Source organism: Sturnira hondurensis, unplaced genomic scaffold (assembly GCF_014824575.4).
Source record: "Sturnira hondurensis isolate 20B ecotype Veracruz unplaced genomic scaffold, ASM1482457v3 Scaffold0021632, whole genome shotgun sequence".
Lineage (NCBI taxonomy): Eukaryota > Metazoa > Chordata > Mammalia > Chiroptera > Phyllostomidae > Sturnira > Sturnira hondurensis.
The window spans coordinates 3,240,667-3,257,146 of NW_028094263.1; the positions used below are offsets into that span (position 1 = coordinate 3,240,667).

Here is a 16,480-nt window from a genome sequence, read left to right on the forward strand (position 1 = left end):
ATCAACATTACTCCTGGAGTTTTATTCCATTCCTTAGGATAACTCACAGCATCACTGAAGGACAAGGCCGAGCCAGGTCACACAGTGGTACAGGGAACTCAAGATCACAGCTTCTGGTCGTAAAACTTGTCAGTGCATCTTGGGCTGCCGGTGAGCCATCATTACTCGGGCATTTGCTACCTTCCTCAAGATGGGCCTGTGGCAGTTCCAGAAACCACTCAGTACCTTGTCACATCAGCACGCCAAAGGCTTGATAGTGTCAGGTGTTTTGGAGGGAGGACAGATTCTGGTCACCTCAGCTGGGGTTTTCTGATGCCTCAAAACCTGGAGTCTAGCTTCCTGCTTTTCAGGCCCTACGGCCTTACTCGGTTCAACAGAAGCACCTGGCACCTGTTGGTCTTGTTGATTCTCAGGTTTTCACTATCACAGTTGTCAGTGTGACTACACTGCAGTGCTCTGCAACACTGGCAGGTGGGGCCACCAGAGAAGTAGCAGCACAGTCAAGATACATGCAGTCTGTTAGAGGTGGACAGGAAATACAGAGCTGGGCCAGGTGACACCAGCTCCACCTAGCCTGGCCTGTGAGAAAGGACAAAAGGAGTCTGAATCCTTCCTCTGAGAGGACAGCCTGCAAACCCTGTAAAGAGGTACCCAACACCTGCGCAGAAGGCTTACTAATACAGTAGTTAAGACTATTTTGTCTTCTCACTCATTAGCCGCTCCCTTTCCCATATGAACTGCCTCAGCTGCACAGTGGCCAGCCCTCGTGAGGCCTATTTACTTTTAAGTTCAGGATAGGGAAAAACTGCGCTTGAGAATGAATCATCCATTTTATTTTATTTTGTCTTGTGTTCACAACCCCCTCTCTCTCTCTCCCCTCTCCCTGGCAGGTCACAGATAAATTAAAAATAAAATCTACAAGGAAAATAATTTATAAAAGCACTTCCCAGGCTCCTACTGCTCAGTGAATGTGCTGCCTGCCCCACTCCAAATGGGGAGAATCAGCACTTCCCCCACTCAGAGCATTCCTATTATTCCAAACAGGTGGGGGGCAGCAGTAGCAAACATTCAAAAAAATAGACACTGGTCCTGGAACCATATGGCCACCTTGGCACTTCCCTCTGCCTCCCCCAGGCAGTCCTCCAAGGAGCCCTTGCTGAGCTGGGGGTGCCGAGAAGCTGCCTGTAGCCAAGAGCCTGGGGTGGGGGAAGGTGCTCTCAACCACCATCACATGCACTTCTCATTCTCCTAGGAAGACACCCAAAAAAGAAAGCAGACGGAGACCTCGGGACGGAGGAGAAAAATCCCAAATGTTCACACAGTTACACGGAGTCTTTATGGCAAAGAGAACATTTAGCAGCTTTGAATATTGGGGTATCTCCTTTTTACTCAACACAAGCATTCTAGACCCTATAAGTGAAACAGGGCTCAAAGCCCTTAGGGGGAAAAAAAAAAGCGCAGGAAACTCTAAGAGGACTAGTTTTGTTGTTGCTGGGTTTTATAGTTTGTCTTTTCCAGTGACAAGCCCAGTTGTTTGGTGGGAGGCCTGAGGGGGTCACTCCCCAGTATTGTGCTGAATACTGCCTGGCTTCTCCACATTACCCCCCCTGCCTCAAAACAGCCCCCAGGAGGCTGCAGACCCATCACTGGGGGCACTGCCAGCACCCCAGCTGCAGAAGAGCTCTGGGCAGCCAGTGAGGGGCCAGGAAGAGAGAACAGCACTTGCATGCAGGTTCTGATGGAGCTGTGGGAGCCTCAGCTCAGGGGTGACTAGGCACCAAGGGAGATGGAGTGGCAGGGCAGTGAGTGGCATGCTTGGTGTTGGGGCTCCTGCAACACTGGGCCTTGTGATCCTCTCCTGTGTGCTCCAACCTTTAACCCTAACCCTCCAAGCTAGCTAGTATTGGGTTCCAGTGGCTCCCTGGCATTGAAATATTCAAGGAGACATCAAAGAGCCTCCCCTTCAGGGATGCCAAAGTGCGGGAGCAGAAAGAATTCACAAAGCCCCTCCCAGAACCCACCCTGTCTGTTCCACACCTCCTCTGGGGTGAAGTGGGGTTTACTCACACCAATGACCTAGTCCCACCTAAAACCTGCCTGGAATCCTGGTCAGATTCAATATTAACCTGCACTTTTTTCAAGCTTTGATTTTTTTTTTTTTTTTTGGTTTCTTTCCTTTCTTCCTGGAATGAGACTTTCTACTACTTTGTCTCCTTTCACAAGTCCCTTCCTTCCCCTTCGTCAAGCCTCCATCAATGCCATCACCACCCCACCCCTTCCCTCAAATGAAAGGGGGATGAGTGAGGACCCTGTCCACCCAAACAGTCTGGCTACTTCCACTCCCCAGTGGGGGAAGCTGAGCCAGACGGCACCTGCACCAGCCTCTTCCACTGACCGACAGTCATCCCATCTGAGATCTATTGGATAAGAAGGCATTCAAGTCCTCCTGCTGTAGGTCCAGGTCCAGGCCCAGCCCTTCTCCAGTTTCAATCTTGGTGAGTGTTGACCCCCCTTCCACCCCAGGCTCACTTTCTCCGGTCTTTTGGCTTCCTCTCCTGTCGCCGGGCCTGCTGGTCAGCCAGGGTGCGGGGAATGAGGAGGACGCTGCCATCCCCGGCATACTGGAGAGCATACTGACTGGGTGAGTAAGGTCGCCCATTCTCATCTCGCAGCCGCCCAAACACCTCCTGGTACAGGCTCTGGACCTTCTGCTTCATCTGCCTCAGGGACCGGAGGAACTCCACTTTTTCCCGCAGCAGCCGGGCTTTATCGCGCTGCAGGTCCTCCACATCCCGCTCCAGGTTCAGGATGGTGTCCAGCTTGCGCTTGCGGCAGTTCTGTGCTGCCATCTTGTTCTTGCCCCGACGCCGGATGTCCCGGATGAGGCTCAGCTGGGCTTCGCTGAGCTGGTATTTGGACAGCAGCTCATTGAATTCCTCCACAGGCAGGTTGATGATCTTGTCATTGGTGAAGGGGATCTTCATGGCTCGGGCTCGATGCTCATCCCGGCTCATCTGCTTGTCTAGGAAGTCAGCCTGCTTCTCCTTGCTGCCTTTCTTGAGGGTGCTGGGTGGTGGCAGGTCAGCAGAGTCAAGGGCACTGGGTGCCATGTTGTACGTGTGGTTGTGGCCCACATGCTCCAAGTAGGGCAGGCAGGAGAGCTGAGACGGATCCTGATAGCTCATGCGGCAGAACTTGGAATATTCAGGCTGGTAGCCCACAGCGCCCTCTGCCTCTTCTAGATCCAGAGTTTCAGAGTCAGAGCTGTAGCCGACAGCACCTTCCTCAGAAAAGGAGGAAGAGGCTGAAGAAGAAGCAGAGGAGGAGGAGGAAGAGGAGGAGGAAGAACTGCCTTCAGAGCTGCTCAGAGAGGAAGGGCTATGGCTAGAGTCCAAGGAGAGGCCTGAGTCAGAGTCAAATTCCTCTTCAAGCTGGGAGGCCTGCACGGAGTTAAAGCCTTCCTCAATGGCCAGGTCCATCAGGCTGATCTCATCCAGCATGGCTTCATCTAACAGACCCCCAAGTGGGTCAGGCAGGTCGGGGCCTACAGTGTCATTGGCTGTGCCATTGAGCTGGGGCGGAAAGAAGAGACCCGCCAGGTTGGTAGAGCCAAAGGTGGAGTTGAGGCTGGTGGAATTACTGGGGACCAGCGGGAGCAAAGTGGAGCTGCTGGCCACNCAATGGCCAGGTCCATCAGGCTGATCTCATCCAGCATGGCTTCATCTAACAGACCCCCAAGTGGGTCAGGCAGGTCAGGGCCTACAGTGTCATTGGCTGTGCCATTGAGCTGGGGCGGAAAGAAGAGACCCGCCAGGTTGGTAGAGCCAAAGGTGGAGTTGAGGCTGGTGGAATTACTGGGGACCAGCGGGAGCAAAGTGGAGCTGCTGGCCACAGGCAGGCTCTCCACCTCAGGGCTGAAGATCGAGAAGTCCTGGCTGCAGCCGCCCAGGGACGCCTGATGCAGGCTGACATTCTGATTGATGGGAGTGTTGGGGGCAAGGCTGTAGTTGGTGCTCAGTGGGTCTCCAGGAGGGGCATTGTACAGAATTTCACTGGTTGATGTGTTCACTTCCATGGCCTGGAAGGGAAGAAGAGTGTCACCTTTCACTCAGTGCAGACTCCCTCCCCAGGTGAGGCTGGGGGCTAACACTAGCAGGCACCCAGCACAGACATAATCCCATGGGTATGAAGACCACAGCATCAGCTCCTGGCCCCCATCCATCCACTAGGCCGAGCAGAAATGGGTTCCTCCCCATGTGCTCCACCCCAGTGAGGGACTGACCAGCTCATATTTGGCCATACTCTTCCTCCTCTTGGAAGGAAACTTAAAACACCCAACAATGACTACCATTTCACTGCTAAATCAGAACAGTAAAAGACCAAGCCTTGGAGTGCGAACACCTGACTACACCACTTGCTCTATGACCGTGGGCATCTCTCTCAACCTCTGAGTTTCCATCTCCACACCTCTAAGATGATAAAGGGCTGACTAGATGACTTCAGGGCTACAAGTGAGATGACTTTTATTCTCCCTCGCCCTTGGGAGCACCCAGCCCTTGGGAGCACCCAGCCAAGTGACTGTCTGCTTGAAGGGAAAGAAGGCATGCCTTGGAGGCAGGCTCACTCCAAAGGACTCAAGCCCTGGGGTTTTCACCCAAACCCTACTCCTGACTACCCCCTACTGCCCCAGGGAGACACCTAGACAGTTACCTGTCAGTGTCCCCACTTTCCTATGGATTAGATAGAGATGGTAGGCTTTCTCTTCCCACAGGGGGAAAGAAACTGAGTGCTAATACACCACCAAAACTCCAGTAGGTTTGTGCCCTGTTCTGATAGTCCTACCTGCATCTCCATGATGGACATGAGGTCTTGCCACTGCTGTTCCAAATCAAATGGTGACTCTGTCCCCGTCAGGAGAGGAGACAAGAGGTTGTTTTGAAGACCTGGGGGCTCACTCTCACTAGGCACTGCTTCTGTTAAGCTGGAAATGTCTGCTGGAAACTAGGGCAAAATACAGAGGCTTTAACAGAGAAAGAAGGAAAGACCAGCCTTCCGCTTTCCTCCCAAAGACTGCCACCTGAGGTTCTGTTCCTTCCTTCCTCTGATTTCACCCCAGCAGCCAGGACAAGGCCAGCACCAAGAGTCGGCCCCCCGGCACCCACGGAGGAACACATGTGCTGCCTGCCCTGCTGGCTTGGGGGCTCTTCCTGGAGTCCTGCTCACCTCAGCATTCTCCCCAAAGGGGCAGGTGGCCTCCAGCAGCCTAAGGCACTCTTCCAGGGACAGGGCTGTCTGGTCCTCCCCACCAGGCACCTGTGGCAACAGCAACTGTAAGTCTGACTCATCTGGGCTCTGGCTGCCTGCAGGCTTGAAGCCTCTTCCTCAGCCTTCCCAAGGGGCTGCTGACGGAGGACCTGTGTAGTTGCAGGTCCACTCCTGGGCTGAAGACTAACCCTGAGTCCCCAACTCTAGGGGAGAACCGAGAGAGGGTGGAAGAGCCTTGACACAGGTAGGATCTGCTAAGTGCTTTGCCTCTGGACTGTTTGTTACCAAGGCCTGGCCCCTCTGCTTCTGTTGTGCTCCTGCACTCCTTTCTCAGTCCACTCACTGACTGACTGACTTGGAGATGCCAACCCAAATATACAACCAGGTCCCTCCCACAGACACAACTGCCTTCTCTAAGAAGTTTCTGGGACTGAGCAGAGGTGAGAGTACCTGGGCAGGGAAGCTCTCCCCAGTTTCTCCATCCACTAGCAGGTTTCGTGCCAGAACGTCTTCGCCCTCTCCTGGCCAGGTGTCCTCCTGCTCCGTTCCATCTTGCAGTTCCTTATCCACATCCTGCTCTTTCTGGCGATGACTATAGTCAAAAACCTCACGCCCAGCCCCCAGGTCAATATCCTGTCGCCAAAGGATGTCAATCAGATCTATGTCCTGAAAGACAGATCACCATGACTTTAGCTCACAGGCCCAGCGGCCCCTCCCTCCCTCCCTGCCTTGCTCCTCAGAGGTCCCTCCTAGCCTCAGTCCCATCGTTCCCTTCCAGACTCTACCCCCTGCTACTCCGTGCCAGCAAGGCTTCATCAAGACACCAGCTTCCAGAAAAATCCAGGTCTGTGGGCTCAGGATCCAAAACAGAAACAGCCCGGCCAAAAGGTAGGGCCACCTCCTCTAAGGAGCAAAGGGCAAGTTCAGACAATAATCATTTGGTGAATGGGAATTCCTTAAAACATGGCTTGTAGGGAGCTGGCCACAGCAAGCAAGGGCAAACTGTCATGCAGAATTGCTTTGTGGTGGCCAGGCTTGCATCAGCCTGTGGTGCCATTTTCATTTGCATAAAGGGGTGGGGTGGGCTAGAGAGGAAAATCCCTGCATTTGCAACCACCTGATGCAACCAATGACAACGACAGGCTGTCTTCAGTCCTTCCTAAAGTCATTCCCCCTTCCTGGCTGAGGCAGGAGTGAAGCTGAACGAACACCCACAACTCTTAAAGCCCAGGCTCACCTCAAGATCCATCCCTGCCAGAACCCCCACTCTCAGCTGATCCTAGCAAGCTGCTGATCCCAGGAGAGCTTCAAGCAGTCAGCTGATTCTCACCGGGCACCCCACCCCTGCCAAGGCCTGCTCCGCGGTGCCCCCTTCCACCAGAGCTCTCACTCCCTTACCACACCCCAGGGCTCCCTGATTCCCCATTAGTCAGTCCACTCAAGGACAGCCCCCATCACCACTTGGCCACAACTGCCGCCTCAGGTACCAAAACGCCTCCCTTCTGCCCTACCCTGGTGGACCTTAAAGTTCCTGCACCAACTGTCACCCCCATTGCCACCAGCATAGAAACCCAATAAATAAGAGCTATTCCAGCTTTTCTACACGACCCCCCCTATGGCTAAAGAAACACTACACCACTGCCTGCCATCCAGAGGTTAAAAAGGCGGCACTTTTCAGAAAGGAGTATCCTCCGAGGAGACCCACCTCCCCCAGCCCTGACCAGGTGCCCTTTCCCCACCACAGCCCTCCCGGATCCTGAGACCTCCCACCACGTGTACCTCTCCCTTTGGTCTCCCCACATACACCAACCTGAACAGAAGCCCTGGACCCAGGAGCAGAGGGGGGCTGGGCCACCCGATGACCAGCCAGCAAAGAGTTAAGGGGCCTGCTCCCTTTGGCAGGGCCCCCACCACTGTGAGAGCTGCGGTCCAGGCGGGTCATGGTCTCCAAGATGAGCCCCGGGGCAGCCGGTGCAGGGAAGCCGGACAGGGGGCTGCAAGGAGCTCTTGGCTTGCAGGGAGCACACCAGGCTGGAAGGGTGGCCCCGAGCTAGCTCCGAGGGGCCTGAGGAGGTGCCCCGCCCGTACTGCTGCCTGGGCGGCCCAGCCCAGCCCTCTTCCTCCATCCTTGAGTAGCCCCCTCCCACCTCACAACCCCAGTTCCACTCAGGCACCCGGCAGCCCCCACCCTGAGCTCACCGCAGAGGCTGCAGTGAGATGGGACTCCCACCCCATGCTCCGTGCTCAGGCTGCAGAGGAAAGCCAGCTCCCTCCTAGGCCTATCCTCCCACTCCTCCCTCTCCCCCTCTCTCCCCCTCCCCACGCCCCCCAAACTTGTTACCTAGGCTGCAGCAAGGAGCCAATCCCCTCCCCCTCCCACCCCGCAGGTCACTGCTGAGGCTGCAGAGAACCAATCCCCTCCCCCAGGTCAGCAGCTGGGCTGCGGAAAGAGCCAATCCCCTCCCACTGTCGTTACCTAGGATGCGACGAGAGCCAATCTCCTCCCCCAAGTCTCCGCTGGAGATGCGGAAAGAGCCAATCCCCTCCCACCGCCTGTTACCTAGCTGCAGCCGGTAGCCAATCTCTGCACCAGGGCAGCTGGAGAAGCTGCCGCAAGGAACCAGCCCATCTCTGAGCCGCCTCCGTCTCCTCAAGGAGACGCACCCAGGGGCGGGCAGCCCCACCCAGCCCAGTCAGCCAGCGGGGGTGGCGCAGTGAGAGAGCCCTGGGGGGAAGGGGTGCCACTCTCCCTCCAGTTGCATCCAGCTTCCCCAGCCCACTGAGGACTGGGCAGACACTCCTGAAGCTTCTCCGGGAATTTAAGTTGTGCCCTGGAAGTGGAAGGAGTTTCTTTTCCCGTTCCTCACAAGGGCTGTGGCCAGTTGTCCTCCAGCCCGAGGATCAAACGCCAGGCTGGGCCGGAACCCAGGGCACCCAGACCCACTCAGCCAGTGGCTTTGTTGCCCCACAACAGGCCGGACCAGAGGAAGGGAAAACGCCATTTGCACATGTGCAGCAATGTCACAGTGCTGACCAGCCCCAGCCCCAGCCCCAGGCAAGAGGAGGAAGACTGAGCCTGAAGGCCAGCTGAGGGAGGCAGGTGTTCTGAAACACCAGGGCCTGGGCCACAAACACCCCCCACCCTCTTTATCCTCGCTTTGTCCTAGAGCATCGCTGCCTGACCCCTGGCTCACATCTCTAAGAGCAGGAAAAAAAGCCCCTGACAAAAATCAGATCACATCTCTGACTCCCCTCCTCACTGCTGCTCCCCTGGAGCCTAAGGTCAGGTCAGGAACAGTCCGTTCCCCCTGCTCCTGGCCTGGAAAGAGCTGTACACCAGCCACCTCGCTCTGGGCAGAGTGCCAGCCTCAAGGGGAATCCTATCCCTGACAAGGGCCTGGGCAATGGCTGTCCATCGAACAGGCCTGGCAGCAGGGGAGCGCTGCCACCCAGGGAAATACCAGCTCCAGTTGACACCTGTCACATGGCCCAGACCTGGGTATTTTTATCCATGAGTTGCTGAGCGAATGTTTTGGACACATAATAGTCCTCCCTCGCCCCATGCCCAGCCTGGGCCCCTAATGCTGACCCTCCACCAGCCCCCAAAGGGAGCAGGGAAGGCCTGGGAGAACATAACCTTCATGAAGGCCAAGGAACGGAGGAACGCAGGGTCAAAGTCCACCCCCTGCACATCACAACCCAAACGTCCAGCCATCCCAGGAGGGCTGCCGGCAGGAAGAGGAATGGAGCTACCCTACAGGGTTCCCAAGAGCAAGCCCAGTCACACCTACCCCCAGGGGAGCTACAGTGCAGCAGAAGGACCGGACAGGAGGCTGGGAGGCCTACTTCTTCAGACCACTGTGCCAAGACTGGAGCCCACCCGAAGGGACAGGGCAGAGGAAGCGGAAGGAAGAGAGGTCCAAGTCCCCAGTAGCACTGTAAGACCTAAGGGAAGGCGCCCTCCCATGCCCAGACTATTCCAGTCTCTCTCAAGTAGATCAGTGTGAGCCAGGGGAGCAGGGGAGCCCTGGCACTACTGACATTTGGGGACTGTCCTGTGCTTTTTAGGAAGTTTAGCAGCATCCCTGGCCTCTCCCCACTAGATGCTAATAGCACTTCCTCTAGTTGTAACCACCAAAACTGTCTCTAGACATTGCCACATGTCCCCTGGGGAGCAAAATCCCCCCAGCTTAGGACCTCCAGCCCAGAGGAAGCCACACACTTTGACAGTCACTACCATTCAGAGAACTGAGCTCAGGAACAGGCTCAAGTGCAAGACACTTGAAGGCAAAACCTGGTCTGACTGGTGGGCAGAAAAAGGCAAGTTCAGCATCTGCAACACTTTTTACATGCCTTCTCCCCCACCCCCAAACCCCAAAACTCAGTTCCGGGGAGTCCAACCCCGTCTTCTCTTTCCCTAATGGCCAGGAGACTGCAGTGGGCATTCTGTAAAGCTCCTTGGGGCTGAGAGGCAAACCAGACCAAACATTAAGAGTTCAAAGCCACCTTACCATCACATTGGTAGGGCAGGAGCAGCAGTAGCCATTATCATCACTAAAGGCAACTGCATCACTTTCTGCCCAGAACCATGTGTCAGCCACATGTTAGGAGCTAACGATCTGACAGCTCAAAGCAAGCTCACTTAAGTCGAAGAACCCAGTTCCTCTTCTAGCTCGCAGGCCTCGCCTTCCTACTCCCTGCAGTGGGCCTTAGCAAAGATGGAGCCTTGATTCTCACTGGAGCGAGAATAACTAAATCTACCCCCCCTTGGCTCAGGCCCAGGACAGTACTTATCAGGCCCTTAAAACAAGGAGACTAACCACAAAGGAGAACTTCAGGATGTGTATGCGTTTGGCTGTGGGGCGAGGCAGAAGGCAAGAGTCCACAAAATATTTGCCTCTTAGCAACAGATACACACCACACCAGAGCCTATCACAGTGTGACTCCCTCCCCCACCCCAGGCTCCAGAAGTCATGTTGAAATCTGAGCAGTGAACACACTGGCATGTTCTAAGAACCTCCCACTGCCCTGACAGCACATTCAGAGGTGGGCCAATGGTTCAACACAGGAAATGCTTCCAGCCCCCAGTCCCAGTCAGACAATTCAGCCCATTTCTACCCAGGAACGATGTCTGAGATTCCCCTGCACACCAGAGCCTCTCTGGTTCTTTATAGGGGTCAGTACTGTGACCACCACAACTCTCCAGGACCAATCCACCCGCGTGCCCAACCAGCCCCCATCCCCAACCCTTCCATGTGGCCACTAACCTCTTTGGTTAAGTCTCCACTGACTGGAGGGGCTACAGCCCCCAAATCCTCCAAATCTTCACTGAATCCCTGCTCCGATTCGCTTTCTCGCACCCCGTTGTCCGGGCCTGTCACATCTTGGAGGCCACTGGAACTCTCGAGGGCAAGGCCTGAGCTGGGCTGGCTGCCAGAGACAGACCCCTCCGGATCCCGGTGGACCAGCCAGGCGTTCACCTCGGTGGTCGGCACCTGGAACCTGTCCAAGGCCCTCACCTGACTGAGGAGCCGCCGGGCGGTGAAGTAATTGTCCAGGTCTATGCTCTTGGGGTGGATGCCATAGCCATCCAAGGTGTTCCTCAGGTTGTGGAACTGGGTCTGGGTGTAGGCGGAACTGGGCCCCAGGATGATCTCCCGGAGCGGGGGGAGCTGCGAGGTCAGGTAAGTATCCACGTCCACCCGCACCCCGATCAAACTCAGCAGAATGGTGAACTGGAGGAGTCCTTCCGTTAAGTATTTCTTCAGAGAAAGCATTGCTGAAGAACCACAATGTTTATGCTTTTTGGTTTTTAAATCTTCCAAAAGACAAATCAAGGCCACTGTTCTGCTGCTCCAGCCAGCAAGTTACCCCCCTCGGTGCCAAACCCTGTACCCTGCCCCGGCGGAACACGGGGGCTGAGCTCCCTGACGGCCTCGGAGGAACGCACACCCCGTGGAGCCAAGGCCACACTCCAGACCACATTCACTTTTCCCTTCTTGACACCTCACCTCTGAAAGCACAACCGCTCCTAACCCAGTCCAGGCCCTCGGGGCCCACGTGACTTACTCTCTCCACAGTCCACACACAGTCACTTCCTCACTCACATCAGTCGTCCTCTCTGTAGATTCCACTGCAGGCTGTTCTCGGGAACAGCCGACGCGTTTTTGCTTTGTTTTGTTTTTCCTTCTCTCCTAAGGTTTATTTTCTTTGGCTGGAGGAACCGGCCTTTCGTCTTGGGTCAGAGTGTCCCGCCTCCTCCACACTTACCAGGGGGGTTTCCAGAGAAACCTGAAATAAGAATCACGAGAGCAACAGGATAAGGTTCCAGAATTTTCACACCGTGATCTAAGGCAGAAGGCAGGAAATACATTGTACTGCCACTTTTACAGGAGTGAAAAAACAAGTCAATTATTACACTCCCTGAAAAGCAAAAGCCTTTTACAGACAAAACAACTATGAAAGGAAGTATTGCTCACGAAGGATCCAAGGATCCTGTTCCTGTAGGTTAAACTTGCAACACCCTGACACATAGCTTGCTATGGACAAGCAGACACTGCCCTGGGCATCCAGAATAGTTTACATGTTGTCAGATTTACCACCCCTCCCCTCTACCCCACACACCACCACCCAGCTTCTATTTTTAGCATGAGAGGTCCATTTCCTATCTTAAAGAAAGGCTGGTTGTCCATCTCTCAGAAGAAAACTACCTGCAAGTTCTGTCCCTCCCCAGATCTATAGGGGAGGAAGAAGTTATTAGTGGATGGGAGTGTAAAAGGCCGTATTCGGGTCAGGCCACCACTTCACAGAGAAGTAGAACGCCTTTTGTTTTCTTGGCTTTGAAATCTGCTTTCCCTTTCCCATCATTCTCACATTTAAAAAAAAAGCCAGAGGGGGTATTCAAAGAGGAATAGGGGAGGGGGAGTTGAGCCAGTATTATTGGATACAGCATTTGAATAGGCAGGTTTTATTTTCATTCACATGACCTTCTGAGCCAAAACAGAAGGATGTGGCAAAAAAGTTCTCAACCCAGATAGCCAAGTGGGGAGGGAATAAAACCGCCTGTCTTTCAGTTTCTGGTCTCTACTTTTGAGTTTCAATTAACCTCTTAAAGCAAGACACAGCTCTCTTCACTGTTGGAACCCACCTACCAATTTATTCTAAAGGATAATAGGGATCTACATCTACCTACCTATACACACACACACACACACACACACACGCTTACTTGATTAAACACAACTGCGACCCAGAGTTTCAGCTTACACTGCCCTCCCGTTCTCACGCAATTTATTACTATCAAGAGCCAATAAAATTTGAGAAACAGGGCAAGGTCCCTTAAAGATCAAGTTAAGGCCAGAGGCCTCTGGTCTAAGCCCGGTCCCACCCCGTCCCGGATACCGGAGTCCGGCTGAGACCAAGTCGCCATGCCCGCTCTCGGGTCCTCGGTTTCCAGCCTTCTGGGACAGCAACGAACAAGTGCTACTTTCCTGGCCTTGACCCACCCTTAGGGCCAAACCCCATCCCGCCCTGCGCTATAGCCCCACCCCGCGCCCAAGCCCGGGCCTACCACCACGCCTTCCCGCGCTCTCAGCCCTCCCCAGTCCAACCCACCCGGGAGCCCGCAGTCTCCTCGGACTCGCGGCCCCTCCCCGACAGGCCCAGGGCACGGCCCCGACGCGAACCCGGCTCGGCCGCCCGCTCCCGCCTCCTGCCCCTCAGCTCCACCCCGCCGCCCTTCAGCCCCTAACCCTCAGCCCCGCGACGCTGCGCGCCTCCCGTCAGGGAAAGGACTGTGTCGGATACCCGCTGCTGAGCTGGGCGTCCGCCGCTGCCGCCACAGCAGGTCCTCAAACCGAGTCCAGGCCTTGCCGCCGCCGGCCGGCCTAGAGCTCCCGAGCCTCCGCTTCCCTCCCCGCCCCCTCCTCCCACCTCACTCGGAAGCCCACCCTCTGCGGCCAACACGTTTCTCCAATCAACGAGCTGAGACCGTGGCCGTCGCCGGATGTCACTTTGACTGACAGCAGAAAGAGCCCAATGGCTGAGCTTGCCTCCTCCTTCCTCTCTCGATTTCCCAAGACGGGCATGATCCACTGCCCAATGGGCGTGTAGGCCCTCCCCACGGCGTGGGCCCACCAATAAGTGGGGCGAAGGCCCTATCGCCCCCGACATTCTGCCCCCCTCTGCCATGCTCCGGCCGCAGGAGGTATTACAAGCTGGGCGTGGAGCAAAGCGTGCAGGCTTAGCGCTTCTAGTGCTTTCTTCGGGTGGAGAATAAAGGCCTAGGGCCAGGGATGGGAGGAGGTATCGCCGCCGGAATGTGGGATTACCCCTTTGAGGGTTCCCACAGTGACTTGCAGAAGTCCAGTGAGACCGAGGAGGGGGGGGCGGGCCTAAGCAGAATACGGAGCATGTATTTCGCGTGGTGGAGATGGCCGTGCCGCCATCTTAGGTGCTGGCAGCGGAAACTGCTGTGCTAGCTTCCGGGCCTGGAGGAACGCCCCTCTCCTGTCTGGGTTGAGTGCATCACTTTCCAATGCAGAAGTTAACGCGGGAACAGCCCTGGGAGTGGGTTGCCGTGGCAATGGTGGGACGCTGCTGGTGTGAGGGATGTGGTATAATTAGCGATTTTTGTTATGATAAAAACACCCCGAAGAGCTCCGCCTCCCCTCCCTGGTTTTCCCTGCCCAACCTCCCGTGAGTTTAGCCTTTCAGGAACTTTCGGAGTTGTTGGTGTTCTTCAGTCTCGTCTAGCCATCCCTGTGATTTTCAAACATTTGTTTATCCCCAGCATCACTTGGGGAACTTGTTAAACCTGCAAATTGAGGCCTTAGTTTAGAAATTCTAATTCACTTACCCTGGGGTGGTGGCCTAATAACCTGCCTGGTTATTAAATGACTTGGGTAAATTTTATGCAGCTCGGTCCCAAGACCACATGTAGGCAATCGCTGAGTTGGGGGTTGTAGTGAATTGTTCCCAGCTGTGGGACAAAAAGGCGTCAACTCAAATTCTTTTATTTTTACCCTGGCTGGTGTAGCTCAGTGGATTGAGCGTGGGCCTGCGAACCAGAGGATCGAGGTTCAATTCCCAGTCAGGGCACATGCCTGGGTTGCAGGCGGGTTCCCTGCAGGCCAACTCCCAGCAGGGGATGCACGAAAGGCAACCATACATTGATGTTTCTCTTTCTCTCTCCTTCCCCTCTAAAGATAAATAAAATCTTAAAAAAATAAAATTTAATTTTAAAAAATTCTTTTATTTTAGATTTTATTTATCTTTTAGAGGGGAGGGGAAGGAGAGAAGTATCAATGTATGGTTGCCTCTTGTGAGTCCCCTGCAGGGAACTGGCTTGCAACCCAGGCATGTGCCCTGGGTGGGAATTGAACCGGGATCGTGTGGTTCACAGGACCGTGCTTAATCCACTGAGCTACGCCTGCCAGGGCCTCAAGTTTTTGACTCAGGAAGATCTTAGTAATCTATCCGTCCTTGTACAACTTGAGGAGGCCAATTGGTAACTTGTTAAATGAGAGCATAGAGTCCATCACGTATTTGGAGAGTTAGGAGGCTTAATTTGAGGCTTAACTTGTTTTGCAGATTACAAACCAATTTCACCACATAGAAATATACACCAGCATTTATCTGTTCATCGAGTCCTCAGAAAACTACCCAGCCAGTTACCCATCTAAACACTGATTCAAAGAGTACATGTTTTAGTTATTCCTTTTCCTACTTGTTTCTTATAAATGCTAGAATATGAGGACTAGAATTTTGTCCATTAACTTGAGTCTTCAAAACCTACAACAGTGCCTGGAACTTGGTGGACAATAAATACTGAATAATGGAAGGAGAGCTCAAGCAGGCAGGCCTGTGATTTCTGTTAGAAGCGGGAGTTAATACTTGAAGGAGATTGATTTCGAAGGATATGGCATGTTATCAAGGAAATGAGAGACAGACCAGTCCCTGAACTAGTAAGACTATACAGGTAAGTACTATTGGGTACGAAAGGAGTAGAAATAAGGAGTGATCAGTAACTCTAAGAACATACTAAGGGGGGGGTTGGAAAGGAAATATTTAAAAACCGTAGAACTGAGCCTTGGCTGGTGTGGCTCAGTGGGTTGAGTGTTGGCCAGTGAACCTGAAGGTTGTGGGTTCAATTCCCAGACAGGCATGTGCCCGGGTTGTAGGCCAGGTCCCCAGTATGGAGCATGCAATGGTCAACCAAGAGGTGTTTCCCTCTCTTCTTTCTTTCCACTCTCTCTGAAAATAAGTAAATAAATCATTTAAAAACCATGGAACTGAAAGATGTCAAGGCTAAAGTCACAGGGCTTAAATACATGACTTTTGAGGAGGTAGGTGTGGTTCTTTGTTTGACACAGCAAATCCTGAACAATTTTAAATCCTGACACAGTTCAAACAAACCAACTGGGAAGTTCTTTATGGGGAGTCAGAAAACCTTAGCTCCAACCAAACTGAGTTTTGGAAAAGTTCGTTTGCATTCTCCAAGTTTCTTTCCAGCTATATAATGGCACCGGGTACCTAGGACAAGAAATGAAATCATACAGCGAGTGTATGACTAACATGAAATCAAATACGATATTTACTGAAATGAAAGGGCCGCTGCAGGTGGGAAGGCCGTGTGGGGAAGGTAACATGTGGTCTTCCACATAACTTTGAGAGCCTAAATTCATTTGGTCACTTTTTAATGACAGTTTCTCTTTTTTAATAGTTTATTTTTATTTTACTTTTCCCATGAATGCTTATACCCCCTTCTACCTCTGCCCACCCTGCCTCTCCCTAATGACCCAGTCAGTTTCTTGGGGTTGCGCTCTTACCCGTTCCCCCCTTTCCTTCCTTGTTTTTTCTGGGGTCCCAGGTGTGGAGGGAGTGGCAGGCACTGAGAGAAGGGGGGGTGCTTTGTGTTCCTTCTTAGAGGCAGAGCGGAGAGTCTTTTGTTTTTGTCCAGGTGCTTCTGCCTCCCCACCTCAAATACTGTGTTTAAAGTCGTATAATAATTATTTCAGTGGACAGGGAGGCAGGCATAGCAGAAACTGTGTTATCGAGTTAAAGGAACCCAGTCATTGGTGGTTAGAAAAGTTTGCTGCTTAGCAGTTACACAAAAGGGAAGGACAAAGAATTGCTGGCCTGTTTTGGGGGCTGAGGAGGGTACTATCCAGATATAGAGGAAATGTCAGCGAACAGCAGGCCATTGGGCCTGGCA

The 16,480-nt window shown here is 53.7% G+C and overlaps 1 protein-coding gene across 7 annotated transcripts in view; it reads right to left on the reverse strand.

Annotated features, from left to right (window-relative positions):
- Positions 1-16,480, reverse strand: part of NFE2L1 (NFE2 like bZIP transcription factor 1) — a 24,437-nt gene continuing 7,957 nt past the window's right edge. Inside the window, exons 1-7 of one of the 7 annotated variants that reach the window (XM_037033217.1) lie at positions 14,846-14,858; positions 10,533-11,454; positions 5,716-5,931; positions 5,224-5,313; positions 4,843-5,001; positions 3,863-4,078; positions 1-3,647 (exon numbers count right to left, since the gene is read on the reverse strand). In XM_037033217.1, coding sequence (XP_036889112.1) covers positions 2,526-3,647; positions 3,863-4,078; positions 4,843-5,001; positions 5,224-5,313; positions 5,716-5,931; positions 10,533-11,042 — 2,313 coding nt within the window. In that variant the 5' untranslated portion in view covers positions 11,043-11,454; positions 14,846-14,858 and the 3' untranslated portion in view covers positions 1-2,525. Of the gene's footprint in view, positions 3,648-3,862; positions 4,079-4,842; positions 5,002-5,223; positions 5,314-5,715; positions 5,932-10,532; positions 11,557-12,666; positions 12,771-13,071; positions 13,182-14,845; positions 14,859-16,480 lie in introns of those variants that run through there. The other 6 variants (XM_037033215.1, XM_037033218.1, XM_037033214.1 and 3 more) reach the window with 6 other exon arrangements.